The sequence below is a fragment of the Daphnia magna genome, linkage group LG2, assembly GCF_020631705.1.
Source record: "Daphnia magna isolate NIES linkage group LG2, ASM2063170v1.1, whole genome shotgun sequence".
NCBI classification, from domain to species: domain Eukaryota; kingdom Metazoa; phylum Arthropoda; class Branchiopoda; order Diplostraca; family Daphniidae; genus Daphnia; species Daphnia magna.
The window spans coordinates 8,980,517-8,994,566 of record NC_059183.1 but is presented as its reverse complement, the minus strand read 5'-3'; the positions used below and the strand labels follow the sequence as shown (position 1 = coordinate 8,994,566).

Sequence of the window (14,050 nt, the reverse complement as noted above, 5' to 3'; positions counted from 1 at the left end):
CAAGATCACCTGTATACCACGGTCGTCGATCCCGTTTATAAAGTCAACCCACGCAATCTCGCATTGACATATTAACGACTCCCCGATGTATCGTAGAAGACGCTGTTTAGACAGACCCATAGGGCGAGCTGTTTATAGTTCCTAAACCGAAAGCAGTTGGTCGCCCTATCATCTACAAGATCCTTGCCAAATAATAATAATAATTAAAAGAAAAGGATTTCCCCCTTTGGATTCGCTTTTTATTGCACGAGGGACCAACTGACAGCCACGTACTCGGAACCCCCCCACCGATCTTTCTTCTGTTTCGCTAAAAAATAGGAAAAAAAAACAAAACAACAACTGACAAAGTTTATTTAGCGGCAGAGGATGTGTGGCATTGGAAGTTGTTTCTGCTGGTCGTCTAGATAGACGTAGAATGTACTATCCCCGTGTTTTGACTCTGGCTACACGGCCAGACGGAACGGCGAGGGCAGACCAGCAGCGCATCCGCTCCCAATTGGATTTATTTTGGCGACGACTTCTTAGCGTCGTCTTTGCGCTTGCGCACTTGATTTGTTTTTTTTTTATTCCACCATTTGCGAAGGCCGAGACTTGATATACACCAATGTGTCCGCTCGCTTTGACATCAGTTCAGAATTGTGTCTCTAAGAGAAGAATCGCCAGTGTCTTGCAGCGCTGATTAACTAAAACACAAGTTTCAAAGCCCATCCAAAACGGATATTTGATTTCCCTTCTTTTTCTTCGCAACACAAGAATTTCAAAACTGTCAACGTCGTCAGGTAAGAAACTGTTGTTAACCAACCGCATTCAACTTTTACGTACGGTAGAGAAAAACAGATAAATTTGATAAATTTTTGAAGATCGTTTTCTGTCCACCAATTGGCGCCATTTCATTTGCGGCTGTCAAATGAAAGAAATGGCGGAATGAAACGATCAAGGCTAGACATAAATCTAAATAAAAAAAAAAAAAATTCTCTTTTGGTCGACGGATGTGGCGATGTGTATAGTAATAGCGCAGCTGTTAGTCTCCTAATGTTGCTCACACCATACGACAGTCCGGATGCTCCACCGGGTATATATATAGAGAGAGAGAACTAGAAACAGAGGAGCAAAAAAAAAAAAAAGATATCGAGGAATGCCAAATGGTTGTTTTATGTAATTGCAACGAACTCAGAGCATAACGTTCCCATCTCAAATCGATAGTTAAAAAAAAAGCGAGAAAAACGTCTGGAAGAAAAGCGCACGATTTCTTTCTTCGTTAATGCGACTTGTTTTGAAATGGAGAGCCAAAGAAAAGCGCGACAGTGATGAAAGGTGGGTGGCGACGCTGTCCGCTGTAGTTCGGGCGTAGCAAAGAAACAAAAAATCAAACCCATCATCCGCCTACTGGGGCCACAGACTTCAAAAGTCAATAAGAGAAAACGTGAAGAAAGAAACAACACAAACGGTTGTCGTTACACAACTGATGTAGGTCACACCGCAATGGTCAACTCTGAAAAGAAGAGACAACAACACGGATAGAAGCAAAAATAATTTTGTCAAGCGAAAAAGCCGACAATAAAAACAAAAAAGATACAAAAAACGGGGAGGCTGGGCGAAAATCGAAGTCTTCCCGCAATAGACAAGGACGGCCATGGTTTGCTGACGTCAGGCAACTAAATATCCGCAAGCAATCAGGCCAGCTAATTAGCCCCGTTTTTTCGATGCTTATCCTTAGTTGCTATCTTTACACAAAGAGGAAATGAGAAGGACTCTCTCCATATTCTTTTTTGTTTAAAATTATTTAATGCTGATGGGGGGGTAAATAGCACAAAGAAAATTGAATTTCCTTTTATCAGCTTCTATCACTGTTGCTTTAATCCCGTAACGATTTTCAAAATGTTTTTTTTTTTTCTTTTCTGTACGTGTAATTAGGTTCTACAAGAGCCAGGCCATACCGTCATCATGAAAAACGGGATTCAATACCAAGTCAAAGTAACGATCATCGGAGCCCGCCAAGTGGGGAAATCAGGTATGTTGCTTTTTATATCGTTGTTTTTCTTCTTCACGTCAATAACTGCTGTTTCTGCCAATTTCATTTTTAAAAATAAACATTTCTAAATTGTTTTTTTTTTTTTTTAATTATTGATTCGCTTCGCTTGGAAACGTGCCCAGCTCTAACGGTTCGCTACCTAACGCGGCGTTACATCGGTGAATACAAATCGCACACAGGTAAAAATTCAAAACAAGAACATGTTGATTGTATGTGTGCGTAATCCTATTGCATCTCTTTTTTAACCGCGTTTCTAGATTTATCATATCGGCAAGTTTTCTGCATAGACGGATCGAGCGTCGAAGTTGAAATCGTCGACGTCTCTAATCATCCGGTAAGATAACGAAATAGAACACGTCCGCCCCCCCTTTTTTTTTTGTGTTGAAAATAGTTGTGTCATATTAAGAATCCAACGTGATTATCCTTGTACAGATGAAGAATAATTTGCTATGGCAACCGAAAAAAGAAACGACTGTTTTGATGGAAACCATAGCAACAGCAACTATCAATAGAAATGTGCGGTTAAATCCAAAAAGCCAAAGTATTTCAATATAGATCCGGGAAGAGCTTAATAAAATAAACAAATTAATTGTAAACAAAAAAGGAAACAAAAAAAAGGGTATCAAAATGAAAAAAACGGAAATGCCATTGAACTTCACGTAAATATTTACACATCGAGCTGTAGATGGGCTCTCCAGTTTCAATAATCAAACGTTATTGTAATCTTTAGAGGAAGTGAGCGTTCAAACAACGTAATAAAATACAATGCAAAAAAAAAGGAAAGAAAACGAAATAATAAAAAAGGGTCTGTGTCATCAGTCAGCATGAACTGCGTGCGGATCTTGTGCGTTTTTTATTGTTTGCAACTGACCACTCTTTGACTTAGCCCATTTGTTATTCTAAAATCTGTTGTGTTTTTCTTTCTTTTTTAACCTTGGGACCAAACAAATGAAAACACAGGAGGATACGAGCGTGCCGACGACACGAGCCAAAAACAGCGACGCCTGCGTCGTTGTCTACTCGATTTCCGACAGGACAAGCTTTGAAGCAGCACACGAAGCTCTTATCGCCCTGCAGACAAACAACTCGACCAGTTGCCAGCGAAAATCTTTTGAGGACGACAACAAAGAAGAACACGAAATCAATCTATCCCCGCTGTCCGTACCTGTCGTCTTGTTGGCCAATAAAAAAGATCTCGGACATCTAAGACAGGTTAGTTATGCGAACTGGAATGCGAGTCAAATCGGACGAAAAACACAGTGTCAGATGGACACGCGTCTCGAGCAGACTGTTGAGACGGGCAAAAATGCATCAACAGCAGGACTCTGACGGTGTTGACAGAGTCCGTGTTCAAAAATAGAAATGTCGGTTTCGTGAGTGCAATGAACGAAAAAACCGGACGAGTATCGAAAATGACGTATGGATTTTTTCCCCTTCCTCTTCTACAGGTTAATGCGGCAGAGGGAAGGGAGCTGGCCAAACGGTTTTCATGCGTTTTCTGCGAAGTTTCAGCGGCAGATCCGGCCGAAAGCGAACCGGAAGATTTGGCCGACATTTTCAATCAATTGATCAAGGAAGCGCGGAGTTTCAAAATCAGGCAACAGGATGCCAATAACAACGCGAATAACAACAACGGAAGCAGTCATAACAGCCGACAGCGGAAGCGTTCCGTCTACATCATCAATCGAATGCTCGGTTCGCTGATGGGTCGTAATTCGATGCCACCTGAACTACCTTCTTCTCGCAAGGGAGGCACTTCTCAAATGGCATCTTCCATGCCAAACGTGGCAGGTTCGTTCCGATCTGTTTTCAAAAAACGGTCCGTCTAATATCCATCGCTCCCTAGTTGCCATTATATTATAAGAGATTTCACGCAAAAATACTCTCTTTACCTGATGTCTATATCACAAATTTGTACGTGCAAAAACAAAAATGGATTCGACATTTATTTTGAAATTGAATCAAAGTGAAAAATTGTATGGCAATGGCTGTTATTGAATTGGATTCTCGATATCAAGAGATTTCGCTGTTTTTACTTCTACACGCAAAATTTGATAAAATTAATCCAAAATGTGTTTCTTATTTTATGTAAAAAAAAAGTAGAGTGACGGAGAAATTGTGTAAAAATATTTTGATTTCCCAACTTCAAAATTCTTTATTTTGATCAAACAAATGGCTCAGAAAATTTGATATGTTTGAATATGTGATAATATCGGTTGTTATGTTTGTCACAATTATTGGTCGATTGTGTTTGCGCGTGAAAGAATTTAACAGTTTCTTCCCTGTGATGTTGAACGAATGAAAATGAAAGAATCTCACAATGACGACTCAATAGCGCGCAAATCATTTTACAAACATCTCCATCGCCGTGGGCGGACACACAGAGAGCCAACTCGTGTCCCACTTTGAGCGGAATATAAAAACTTCAGAAAAACGAAAACAAATATTCAGTAAAAACAACTGAAAATAAAAAGAAAAGACAACAGTTGGAACCGTCACTTGGCGAAACGCGCGAAAGGATTTATTATGTCCGTTCGGGTGAGTAATGGCCCAGCGCACAGACGATAATAACAAACCACATCTGCGAAAGATTTGCGAATACTTTTCTTTCCATTCGCGCCACTTCTTCAAAATAATAAAAGAGGTAAAATTGGCTAGACACTTGCCCAGAAATACCAAAAGCTTGTCGACAAGGAAAACCCAGAAAATGACGACACAGATAAGCGCCGTTACGGCGAAAATGTTGTAGAGAGGCCCAGCGTGAATTCCGCTGCCATCGCTTGTTTTCCAACTCTCCTTTTATTTCTCTCTCTAAGCGTTTGGTTGATATGCTAATAGAGGTAGACAAGGACGCGCAACCATTTCCTGGGTATAGTACCTTATGGTATTCTCTGAATTTGATTTTTACAAGGGAAAACAGACACGATGCCTAGTCATTCTTTATTGTTGTTTCTCCTGTTCGGAGGTGCGGCCAGTCGCCGTTATAACGAGATGCAACTTGACTTCATCGTCTACTCAGCCAAAGGCACACAAAGAAAAAGAAAGAGCGAGCTGAAATCCCAAGTCAAACGCAGTTGTGCATTACAGTGGGTGGGGATGGACAACAACGCGACGGACAAAAAAAAATCCAGCAGTCAAGAGAATCAAAAGGCAAAAATGCGACTCGACGAGAAGATCAGCAGCGTCGCGTTCGGTCGATTAACTAAAATCGATGCAGACAAAAATGTGCCACGAATAAGAGTGTGTGTCCTAGGATCAGCGGCCGTCGGAAAAACGGGTAAATTCCATTGCCTTGCGAGGGTTAGAATGACATTTATTCCAATTAAAAAAAAAAATGGGGCTTTTATCTTAATCAAAATGTTGTTTAATAATCACGACACCGCATTCGTTCGCAACCTACGCTTGGTTTCTTTGTGTTGCCTAGCAACGCGGATGCGACGCTCATCACCTGCAGACTAACACTCCTTCGCAAAGCTGCTATTATCTCTTATTCATCCGACTGAAAGGTCAATTTTCGCGACACCCACCACTTCTTCGCAAAAAAAAAAATGGGCACGTTCGTGCAACGGCAACACCATTAAAAATCTATATCTATTTTTGCACTGTTTACGTTGCAGCTGTTGTGGTTCGTTATTTGACCAATCGATTCATCGGAGAATACTGCACGGGAAAAGGTATACACAAACCAAATTTCTTTTGACTTTTGCGTTTTATCTTTAAAACCTGTTGACCCCAACGATACGTTCCCCAAAAGAAATGGCAAAATGAGAGAGTTGGAATAAGAAATTAACATCGACGAACGGCGATGCCTACGCGATACGAAAAGAAAAAAGTACGGCGAGTAGAAATGAAAATAATCGATCCGTTCAATGCACATTTCCCGGAAGAGTGTGATGGAAATGGGAGGGTAAAAGGTCTAGTCATTTCTCTCCCTCTTTTTATTCCTCTCGTACAACTCAACTGGAACTAACAAAGCAGACGGCCAACTTTGAACGCTCACGTTGAGCTCCACGTGAGCCACATGTTCCCCTTGTACACGTTAACAATTTAAGAAGATCATCCGTGTGCCTAAACCCACATCGGGTTAAAAGCACGTATCGCATATAGACACAACGTATTGATTTTTAAAACATATTGTTGTCAGATTTGCTCTACAAGAAAACAATCAAAATCGATGGGTTTCCTTCGCAGATTGAAATCGCAGATACTTCAAACGCTTCGGTAAGATGAGTCATCAATTATCGATTTTCTTCTACAAGGGGCGGTTTCCCGGTGTGCAAACTACTATTAACCAACCGAATTGTGGCACTGCTCGCAAAAAGGGACAAAGGATGATGTAACATACTGGCAAACTGCCTTGCTTTTGGGGGCGAAAACTAGGCTAGTTAACCGACATCGATGACAAAGAATACAGAGTAATTGAACGCATTCGCACGACACGACGATCGACAGATTTTTTTATGACTGAATTGCTGGGTGAAACAAAAATAATGCCAAGGGCGAGCATACTTACTACTGCGATAAAATCTGAAAATTCTCTGAAATCAAATCTTGTTGCGAATATGCAATAATAAGCAAGTCACTGTTATCGACCTTGACATAAATATTTACGGATGACTGATCGTCACAAGATAACACAAGTGCGAGTCCTTCAAAAAAAAAAAGAACAATAACGCAGTAATAGTTACTGAGTAGTCGGCGTCCATCCTAAAAAAAAAAAAATTAAATTCCATTAATTCAAAAGCGGTCTATTCTTATTTCCAAGGCGGATTTTTCTTTCCCAACGGTTCATGTTTCATGGGCAGACGCATGTATAGTTGTCTATTCTATCGGAAATAGCTCGAGTTTCGAGGCCGCAGCTACGATGCTTGAAAAAATACAGAGTCTCAAAATGCCTTTTTATCTACCGGTACTTTTGTTGGCGAATCAAAAAGATCTCGAACATCTTCGTCAGGTAATCTAAACTCATAGAAATTTCAACAATTATTTCTAAATAACGCGTTCTACTCGCATGAAGGTTAGAGTCGAGGATGGCCAAGCGTTGGCGGTACAAAACAATTGCCACTTTGCTGAGCTTTCGGCAGCTGAAGACGTCGAGGGAGTGGAACTCACGATGACGGCGTTGTTTCGAGAGGTGCGGACGCTCAAGTCACAACGAACAGCCGTTCGCCAGAAAAAACCTTCCCTAATGCACGTCACAAAGTTATTTAGCTCATTGATTGGCCGTTCCTCTGGCTCTTCCTTCAGTGAAGCGGACGGAGAAAAGCCCAAACTAAAAAGTAGTTCAACTGCATCGTCGCTTCACACGAGCGACGAAAGTGAAAGCAAAGTGAATACGCCAACAGAGAAGGAGGTCAAATCGAATAAAGGAATAAAAAAACGACCTTCTTTCTCTCTATAATTGCTTACGTCTACCTCTGTCACCCACAACCAACCGGCGTCCGACCAGACGGTTAAATTCCACGCATCGGACAAATTACTAATGGCATTCCTTTTCAATCGTCAGTTGCTCTAACGAGATGATCTCTTTTTACCCGATATATATTTTGTTTACACAGTCTCATTGGAAGGCTGCCAGAAGTGTAGCCTCCAACCTCATTGCATGTTTGACGCCAATGACAGTATTGAATATAATTTTAATAAACAGAAACAAAGAATATCCGCTACAGCTTGACCCACTACTAAAGTAATGAAATCTAACCTTATTGGAGGAATTTTGCATGATGGCTGAAATGGTCTTCCAGGTAAGTTGCTATGAAGTAGTAACTATGGTCGTATCCTGCCTGCTTCCGTAGAATTATTGGCATACCGGCTTTAGCACATGATTCGACTAAGTTATCGGGAAGAAGCTGGCCGTCCTTTAGAAACTGATCTTCCTCTCCCTAAGAATTATTTGTAAAATAATTATCCTGACTTTCGCTACACAAAAATAGACAGAAAAATTAGGTTGGATGTACCTGGTCAACAAAAATCTGAAGTGGGGCGCCTTGATAGTTGGCAACCAAACACGTGGCATCCCACTCCTCCCACAGGGTTTTGTCAGCACCCAGATAGCCTGAGAACGCTTTTTCACCCCATGGACATTTGACTGGGTTGCAAATCGGTGCAAACGCCGATACACTTTTGTAGAGCCCCGGGTTCTTCAGAGCACATATCAGAGCACCATGTCCTCCCATGCTGTTCCCATTCAAAAGTTCAATAATTTGTGTTTTTACTAATTATATTGCTTTTTATACCTATGGCCCATGATAGACATTAGGCTCAAATCAGCAGGAAAGTTTGCAGAAATCAGTAGTGGCAACTCTTTGGTGATATATGAAAACATACGATAATTTGTCTTCCATTTTTCTTCTTTGGCATCAACATAGAAGCCAGCACCGGTACCAAAGTCCCAGCTATCCTCTTCACCCTCAATACCACAACCCCCTACAACCAGGTAAAATGTGAATATGAATAAAACATAAAGAACAAACTATGCACCCACTTGGACTGGTATCGGGACAGACAATGATAAACTGATGATTTGCCGCCAGTTTTTGACCTCCAGCCTTTTGCATGAAATTTTGCTCATTGCATGTCAGCCCCGAAAGCCAATAAATAACTGGCAGCTTGACATTGACATCTTCTGCCTTTGGAGGTAAGTACACAGCAAAGTTCATCTTGCACTTGAGTTCCTCACTATGGAAAAACAGTCAAAACATACTACTGTAAAATGTGAAAACACCTTCACAACAAATCTATGATTACCTTTCATGTGAGAAGACTTTTTGAAAACCTCCAAAGCATTTATTTGAAGATACTTGAGTAATTCCGGCCATGCTTTTCAATATAGTGGTTCTGCAACAATGTCCACGTGCCTCCCGCGATAAAGTTATCAATGCCGTGGCCGGTAGAATAAGATTTGACGAAAAAAGACTAAAATTTTCAAGTAATAAATATCTTGCAATTGAAAATAAAAACGCAACGCTGCAGCGTTGTCTTTTTTCAAAATTAGGATTCATATTTTGTTGTTGCGTCTGCTCCAGCTGGTTAACTGCTGACAGTTGTTATTTTCCTATTATTTGTACTTCAGTGTGGTTTTCATGATACATAATTGATGGTGTATCCTATTTTGAAAAATGAATAGACCCACGGTATTACCACCGAGCAGTACTAATGATAATGGAGGAGATGAGTTGGAAAATCAGTTCATACTGAGATTACCAGCAAGCCTACCAGTAAGCACTTGGACACATTAAGAAAAGTACTTGCCAGCTAAATTTCTTTGTATTCCTTCATATTAGGAATGTGCAGAAGGTCTGAGGCAAACCCTGAGGACAGGTGTGATGAATCTGAAAGACCGACTGAGTATAAGGTTGGATAACGACATGAGAAAAGGATTGGTTCAGTTTGATTCATGGGTCATGTCTACCAAGGTATTATTCCAAGAAGATTTTGCACTAGGTGTTTATGACTAAGTATATGTGTGCATTTGCTGTTTATTTCAGGTTTTAGATCTACCTTGTGTCATGGAATCTCAAAAAACTATAGACAACAAAACCTTTTATAAAACTGCAGATGTCAGCCAGGTGAGTTATTACTTATTAAAAGGTTTTTGGAAGGAAAAACCCTTGATGTTACTTTATGTATATTTTTTAATTCTTTAGATTTTAATTTGCAAAGAGGGTGAACAACAGTCAAGTAGTGAAGAAGAAACTCCTGTTAAACCAAAGAAAAAAGATCCCCATAAAGTTGATAAAAAATTCCTAATGCCACATGGCATAGCTCCTCCAATGAAAAATGTTAGAAAAAGGAGATTCAGAAAAACATTAAAAAAGAAATACGTGGAGGCTCCAGAAATTGAGAAAGAAGTTAGGCGCTTGCTACGTGTTGATAACGAGGCAGTTAGCGTACGATGGGAACTAATCACAGAAGAAGATGAATCTAAAGTAAAGGCCGCCAACGAGGCCGGTTTGGGAGACGGTGCTGCTATGACCGTTCCACTTGCGTCGGGTACCTTTGTCAGCACTCAAAATCGCGGCTTGGGTATGATCTGTTTTTAACATCTCACTTTTTATATGGGAAATTTATGCTTTTTTATTTTTAGCTGAGCATGATATTTTCGGTGAAGCGTTGAGTGACTCCGATGAAGAACACGGAAGTAAAATAAATATCATGGAGTCTGACTATGAGAATAGCGATGAATCCCGGGGGTCGGGATCGGAATTCTATGCTGGAAGCAACAGGGTATGGACCAAGCGAAATACAGTAATTCATATTAATGTTTTTCGCCTTCCTTGTTTAGGGGTCTAATTCCATGGTAACCCAGTTTAGTGGAGACATGTTTCGTGACGATAGCAGTTCATCTAATTTATCTCCACAGAAAAAAGTTGTCGACACACAAAAAGGCAAGTAAATTTTTTTGTTTGTTTGTTTGCCGTCTAATCTTTATTTCTCGTTACTGTTAGACGATTTGCAAAAAATGGCTGACAAGCTAAGAGATGAGATCCGTGAAATCAAAAACTTGAGACAAGCTCAAGAAAATGAGCTTGCTACTATCGAGAACGCCGCTTTAAAACAAAGATTCCAAATGGCTCTTTCAAAACTTGTAGCACAAGAACAAGAAAAAAAAGAAGAGGTGATCGTATTGCTGTTTATTAATCAACCAGCGATTTTGACCAGTATATTCATTCTAGTATGACCAAGTCATGTCCATGCTGTGATGAACACCTTTGGAGGAAAATCGTGGTAACCCAAGTTTCAAGTTTAGGCATGTCGATGGATTCATCTGCTTTCAGGATGTCTGCAGGGGGTACTATGATTCCTCTTTTGGCATCTTCCATGACGGACTGTCGAATGTCGTTAAGCTGTGCCGCCAATACACGAGCACTATTTTTTTCTTTGTGTTCGCGTATGTACTGACTTATTTGTTTTCTTAGAGCTTTGTCGATATTGTGAACGACATTATGATTGTTGCATAATTTGCTTTGCTCGGCTACGAGTTTCTTCTCTTCGAGCCTCTTGATTGTTGAGACAGGATTACTGATAGCTTCCTGTATGCGGACCCATATCTTGCTCATCATTGATGGATTATTTAAGTCGGCTGAGTCGATTGTCAGCGAGTTTTCCCATGATTCACACGGTAATTCAAGTCTGGTATCCATCTGAACAATTACACAGTCGGGAACACGATTGCTTTGTGGGCGATTGCTGTTTTGGAATAAGGCGTTAGCGACTTCGCACCTTACGTAGATTTGAAGGTAACCCGTGTTGAACTTAGCAGCTAGCTGATGATATTCATACCGCATGCTTCGATAATAGTTGTTATCGTCCACAATCATCACGTTCTTTTGGGACGAATTAGGTGTTGCCAAAATAGATTCCACGGTTTCTTTCATCTCGCGACGATAATGTTTTGTCAATTCACTAGTTGAAGAAAGAGCAATTTTGGCCTGCTCTTCTAAACTCACAATGTTATCATAAGCTGCACACTTCACAACACAATCATTTTCAGACAAAAAACTACATAATTTGTTTGCTAACCAGCTCTTTCCACTAGCAGGCAAGCCTAATAGGACCACAATGCAAAAATTTTGGTTCATTTTTGTTGTCACTTTTTACCTAATGATGCAATTTTAAGGTTGAGGCTGTGAAGAGGTGTCTTGGGTTTCATCTTTTGAGTCAGATGGTGTAAAGTTATCAGGTTGTGTATAGTTGCTTGTCTCTACAGATTCTGGAACATTTTCAGTAGCTGGGGGATTTAGTTTCTCCATTTCTTCTATTCGTTTTTGCACAATAAGGGGCTGAACTTCCATGTACACAGACATGACCTTATGGTTAACCCGAATGTTTTTATTTGAACATAGTTCAACACAACGATCCTAGAATTTAAAGAGCATGATCAATGAGAATGTCTGTAATAAAGCAAATCCTTACCTCATCCTCCGTCAATTCTCTAGTCTGAAATGTGTTCACGCATCTGGTAAAACAGGTCTCTGACATTGTGTTGAATACTAGGAGAAAGTCTTTGAACTACCGAGAGAAAAATGGTTAGCATTCACCCATTTCTGTTTATGTGAACCCGGTTACAAACTTACATTTCTAAGCGCATCCATTATTTTTTCCACAAAACCTTTTTGGTTTCTAAAATCTTAGACACACGAATGAAGTCGGGCTGGACACGTGAACAGAAAAGAAGCCTCTTCTTGGTTAAAATAAAAGAAATATAAAAATTTTTTTTAAGTTTGAAGTCTTTGAACTTTGAAGATTGAAGTGAACTGGTTTGAAAAATAAAACAAAAATTAAGAAGTCTAAGAAGTCACCGTGATTTAGATAAAATGTACAGCCTAATTTGATTCGCTAAACATAAGTTTTAAAAACGCTAAACAAGGTTTTTGTTTTCCACAAATGTCAATGAAAAATCATGGTTCATGACTTTATGGGGTCAGTATATAATTTGATTAATTTTATTAAAGGAGAGGTACAATGTCTAAACAGCCATATCCATCGGGATCTTTGGATGCGGATCATACCCTTCAAGTACAAAATCTTCGGCTTTAAAATCGTCAATATCAGGCACTTGACGCGTGATTTTAAGAATGGGAAATGGTCGCGGCTCTCGTTCCAACTGCTTTTTGAGTGCACTTATGTGATTACTGTAAACATGAGCATCTCCAAGCGTATGAATGAATTCTCCGGGCTTCAGCAAGAAAACAAACAAAACAATAATAACTTTTAAATTACGACATTACTAACCGAAGAATGAAATTCCTTACATTTAGACCAGTGACGTGAGCTATCATGCATGTCAGCAAAGAATAGCTGGCTATGTTAAAGGGAACACCTAAACCCATATCAGCAGATCTTTGATACATTTGGCAAGACAGTTCACCATTTGCTACATAGAACTGGGCCAAGCAATGGCACGGTGGTAACGCCATTAGTGGTAATGCCGTTGGATTCCAAGCTGTAAGAATCATGCGTCGATCGTCAGGATTTGTACGTATCGTTTCTATCAAATTTTTCAGTTGATCAACCCCTTGACCACTTCAAAAATGCAATATATAATCTAAAACATCAGTTTAAAAACATTAGTTCTTTCCAACAGACCTGTAATCACTGTACATATTGTCATATTTAGCCCCAAAATGCCGCCATTGAAAGCCATAGATTGGACCCAAGTCTCCTGTTGGTAAAAGAGTCCAGTAATTATTCCCAAAACATCAATAATAGGTAAAAATTGCACCTTCTTCTCTATCCTTCAAGCCTAATGAATCAAGAAACTCCCTTGAGCTGTTTCCATCCCATATACGGACATCCTTTTGTTGAAGTTCTTTAGCATTTGTTGAACCCCTGACAAACCAAAGAAGTTCTTCCATCAAGCCTCTCCAGAAGACTCGTTTAGTTGTCAACAAGGGAAATTTTCCTGTTAGAGCACCACATAAACTATCATTGCATGCGATTAAAATGAAGTTTAGACATACCATGTCGCAAACTGAATCGCATTTGTGCTCCAAAAATTGATCTTGTTCCAGTGCCTGTCCGATCTCCTTTGACATTTCCGTTTTGAATAAGGTTTCTAATGAGGTTTAAATACTGGTGTTCCTCGTGCTTCAATAAAAATTTCCAATTTAATTCCATGAAAGGTGTAATAATAATAATCTAATGCAAACCTCGGCCATCGTTTAAACTGTTGTGAATGGAGATAAATAAAAAACCGCCTACTTCAAACAACCGCCTTTTCCAGTTACTGCAAATTGCATACTGGAGTATCCAGTATGGAGGTATGCAGGTACCCTCTTGCGGGGATTACTATACAAAAAAACGGGGGTTTTGGGTCGGGGCGGTCGGGGCGAAAGAGTTTTCCGCCCGGTGGGAGCGCCTCTTGCGGGTGTGTTGTTTCACTTCACTCAGAAAACAAACAAAAACTCATTTGTCAACAGATGGCAGTCCCACCGGGCGGAAAATCACTCATACGCCCCGACCATGCCCCGACCCAAAACCTTCGTTTTTTTGTATAGTAATCCCCGCAAGAGGGTA

General features: G+C 40.1%; 7 protein-coding genes across 14 annotated transcripts; 3 read left to right on the top strand and 4 right to left on the bottom strand.

Moving 5' to 3' along the window:
- Positions 1 to 333: 333 nt before the first annotated feature.
- On the bottom strand, positions 334 to 8,972 carry LOC116917103 (S-formylglutathione hydrolase). Of its 4 annotated transcripts, none has more exons than XM_045169148.1 (6): positions 8,780 to 8,972; positions 8,517 to 8,710; positions 8,269 to 8,458; positions 7,990 to 8,209; positions 7,734 to 7,914; positions 334 to 1,094 (listed from the first exon to the last, which is right to left on the bottom strand). In XM_045169148.1, the coding sequence occupies exons 1-5, from the start codon at positions 8,848 to 8,850 to the stop codon at positions 7,735 to 7,737; spliced, it is 855 nt and encodes a 284-aa protein (XP_045025083.1). In that variant the 5' UTR covers positions 8,851 to 8,972; the 3' UTR covers positions 334 to 1,094; position 7,734. The 4 variants fall into 4 exon arrangements, with proteins under 4 accessions (XP_045025083.1, XP_032778363.1, XP_045025082.1 ...); XM_032922472.2 differs by lacking the exon at positions 334 to 1,094 and adding an exon at positions 1,129 to 1,399; XM_045169147.1 differs by lacking the exon at positions 334 to 1,094 and adding an exon at positions 1,129 to 1,334.
- On the top strand, positions 643 to 4,356 carry LOC116917107 (ras-related and estrogen-regulated growth inhibitor-like protein). The gene is made up of 6 exons (XM_032922480.2): positions 643 to 779; positions 1,915 to 2,011; positions 2,155 to 2,211; positions 2,290 to 2,366; positions 2,993 to 3,244; positions 3,481 to 4,356. Exons 2-6 carry the CDS (start codon positions 1,945 to 1,947, stop codon positions 3,859 to 3,861), a joined length of 834 nt encoding a protein of 277 aa, XP_032778371.2. The 5' UTR covers positions 643 to 779; positions 1,915 to 1,944; the 3' UTR covers positions 3,862 to 4,356.
- LOC116917104 (ras-related and estrogen-regulated growth inhibitor-like protein) lies at positions 4,826 to 7,978 on the top strand. Of its 5 annotated transcripts, none has more exons than XM_032922477.2 (5): positions 4,837 to 5,309; positions 5,650 to 5,706; positions 6,177 to 6,253; positions 6,798 to 6,986; positions 7,055 to 7,691. In XM_032922477.2, exons 1-5 carry the CDS (start codon positions 4,958 to 4,960, stop codon positions 7,103 to 7,105), a joined length of 726 nt encoding a protein of 241 aa, XP_032778368.2. In that variant the 5' UTR covers positions 4,837 to 4,957; the 3' UTR covers positions 7,106 to 7,691. The 5 variants fall into 5 exon arrangements, 3 of the variants coding, with proteins under 3 accessions (XP_032778368.2, XP_032778366.2, XP_032778364.2); XM_032922475.2 differs by having other exon boundaries at positions 4,852 to 5,309; positions 6,967 to 6,986; XM_032922473.2 differs by having other exon boundaries at positions 4,868 to 5,309; positions 7,050 to 7,978.
- Positions 8,973 to 9,034: 62 nt separating the features above from the next.
- Positions 9,035 to 10,915, top strand: LOC116917102 (transcription initiation factor TFIID subunit 7). The gene is made up of 8 exons (XM_032922471.2): positions 9,035 to 9,249; positions 9,316 to 9,447; positions 9,520 to 9,600; positions 9,679 to 10,057; positions 10,119 to 10,258; positions 10,317 to 10,419; positions 10,480 to 10,649; positions 10,708 to 10,915. Exons 1-8 carry the CDS (start codon positions 9,151 to 9,153, stop codon positions 10,732 to 10,734), a joined length of 1,131 nt encoding a protein of 376 aa, XP_032778362.1. The 5' UTR covers positions 9,035 to 9,150; the 3' UTR covers positions 10,735 to 10,915.
- LOC116917105 (L-seryl-tRNA(Sec) kinase) lies at positions 10,651 to 11,613 on the bottom strand. The gene has a single exon (XM_032922478.2). The coding sequence runs from the start codon at positions 11,611 to 11,613 to the stop codon at positions 10,699 to 10,701; it is 915 nt and encodes a 304-aa protein (XP_032778369.1). The 3' UTR covers positions 10,651 to 10,698.
- On the bottom strand, positions 11,467 to 12,215 carry LOC116917108 (mitochondrial import inner membrane translocase subunit Tim10 B). The gene is made up of 3 exons (XM_032922481.2): positions 12,109 to 12,215; positions 11,948 to 12,043; positions 11,467 to 11,892 (listed from the first exon to the last, which is right to left on the bottom strand). Exons 1-3 carry the CDS (start codon positions 12,124 to 12,126, stop codon positions 11,647 to 11,649), a joined length of 360 nt encoding a protein of 119 aa, XP_032778372.2. The 5' UTR covers positions 12,127 to 12,215; the 3' UTR covers positions 11,467 to 11,646.
- A 240-nt stretch (positions 12,216 to 12,455) lies between these two features.
- LOC116917106 (thymidylate synthase) lies at positions 12,456 to 13,840 on the bottom strand. Its single transcript, XM_032922479.2, has 6 exons — positions 13,684 to 13,840; positions 13,495 to 13,621; positions 13,257 to 13,436; positions 13,121 to 13,196; positions 12,787 to 13,057; positions 12,456 to 12,710 (listed from the first exon to the last, which is right to left on the bottom strand). The coding sequence occupies exons 1-6, from the start codon at positions 13,690 to 13,692 to the stop codon at positions 12,501 to 12,503; spliced, it is 873 nt and encodes a 290-aa protein (XP_032778370.2). The 5' UTR covers positions 13,693 to 13,840; the 3' UTR covers positions 12,456 to 12,500.
- Between the last annotated feature and the right edge of the window lie 210 nt (positions 13,841 to 14,050).

Bases quoted from the DNA above. Each gene is read 5' to 3' on its own strand.
- LOC116917105 (XM_032922478.2), bottom strand. From the start codon at position 11,613: ATGAACCAAAATTTTTGCATTGTGGTCCTATTAGGCTTGCCTGCTAGT.
- LOC116917106 (XM_032922479.2), bottom strand. The intron at 13,058-13,120 runs GTCTGTTGGAAA...GCATTTTTGAAG, and splicing joins AATATGTACAGTGATTACAG to TGGTCAAGGGGTTGATCAAC. The intron at 12,711-12,786 runs GTAAGGAATTTC...TTCTTGCTGAAG, and splicing joins CTCACGTCACTGGTCTAAAT to CCCGGAGAATTCATTCATAC.
- LOC116917102 (XM_032922471.2), top strand. From the start codon at position 9,151: ATGAATAGACCCACGGTATTACCACCGAGCAGTACTAATGATAATGGA. The intron at 9,448-9,519 runs GTATTATTCCAA...TGTTTATTTCAG, and splicing joins CATGGGTCATGTCTACCAAG to GTTTTAGATCTACCTTGTGT. The intron at 10,650-10,707 runs GTGATCGTATTG...TATTCATTCTAG, and splicing joins AACAAGAAAAAAAAGAAGAG to TATGACCAAGTCATGTCCAT.
- LOC116917108 (XM_032922481.2), bottom strand. The intron at 11,893-11,947 runs GTAAGGATTTGC...TTTAAATTCTAG, and splicing joins GAGAATTGACGGAGGATGAG to GATCGTTGTGTTGAACTATG.
- LOC116917103 (XM_045169148.1), bottom strand. From the start codon at position 8,850: ATGGCCGGAATTACTCAAGTATCTTCAAATAAATGCTTTGGAGGTTTT. The intron at 8,711-8,779 runs GTAATCATAGAT...GTTTTTCCATAG, and splicing joins AAAGTCTTCTCACATGAAAG to TGAGGAACTCAAGTGCAAGA. The intron at 8,459-8,516 runs GTGGGTGCATAG...ACCTGGTTGTAG, and splicing joins CTGTCCCGATACCAGTCCAA to GGGGTTGTGGTATTGAGGGT.
- LOC116917107 (XM_032922480.2), top strand. From the start codon at position 1,945: ATGAAAAACGGGATTCAATACCAAGTCAAAGTAACGATCATCGGAGCC. The intron at 2,212-2,289 runs GTAAAAATTCAA...CCGCGTTTCTAG, and splicing joins TGAATACAAATCGCACACAG to ATTTATCATATCGGCAAGTT. The intron at 3,245-3,480 runs GTTAGTTATGCG...CCTCTTCTACAG, and splicing joins ATCTCGGACATCTAAGACAG to GTTAATGCGGCAGAGGGAAG.
- LOC116917104 (XM_032922473.2), top strand. From the start codon at position 4,958: ATGCCTAGTCATTCTTTATTGTTGTTTCTCCTGTTCGGAGGTGCGGCC. The intron at 5,707-6,176 runs GTATACACAAAC...TATTGTTGTCAG, and splicing joins AGAATACTGCACGGGAAAAG to ATTTGCTCTACAAGAAAACA. The intron at 6,254-6,797 runs GTAAGATGAGTC...CTTATTTCCAAG, and splicing joins CAGATACTTCAAACGCTTCG to GCGGATTTTTCTTTCCCAAC.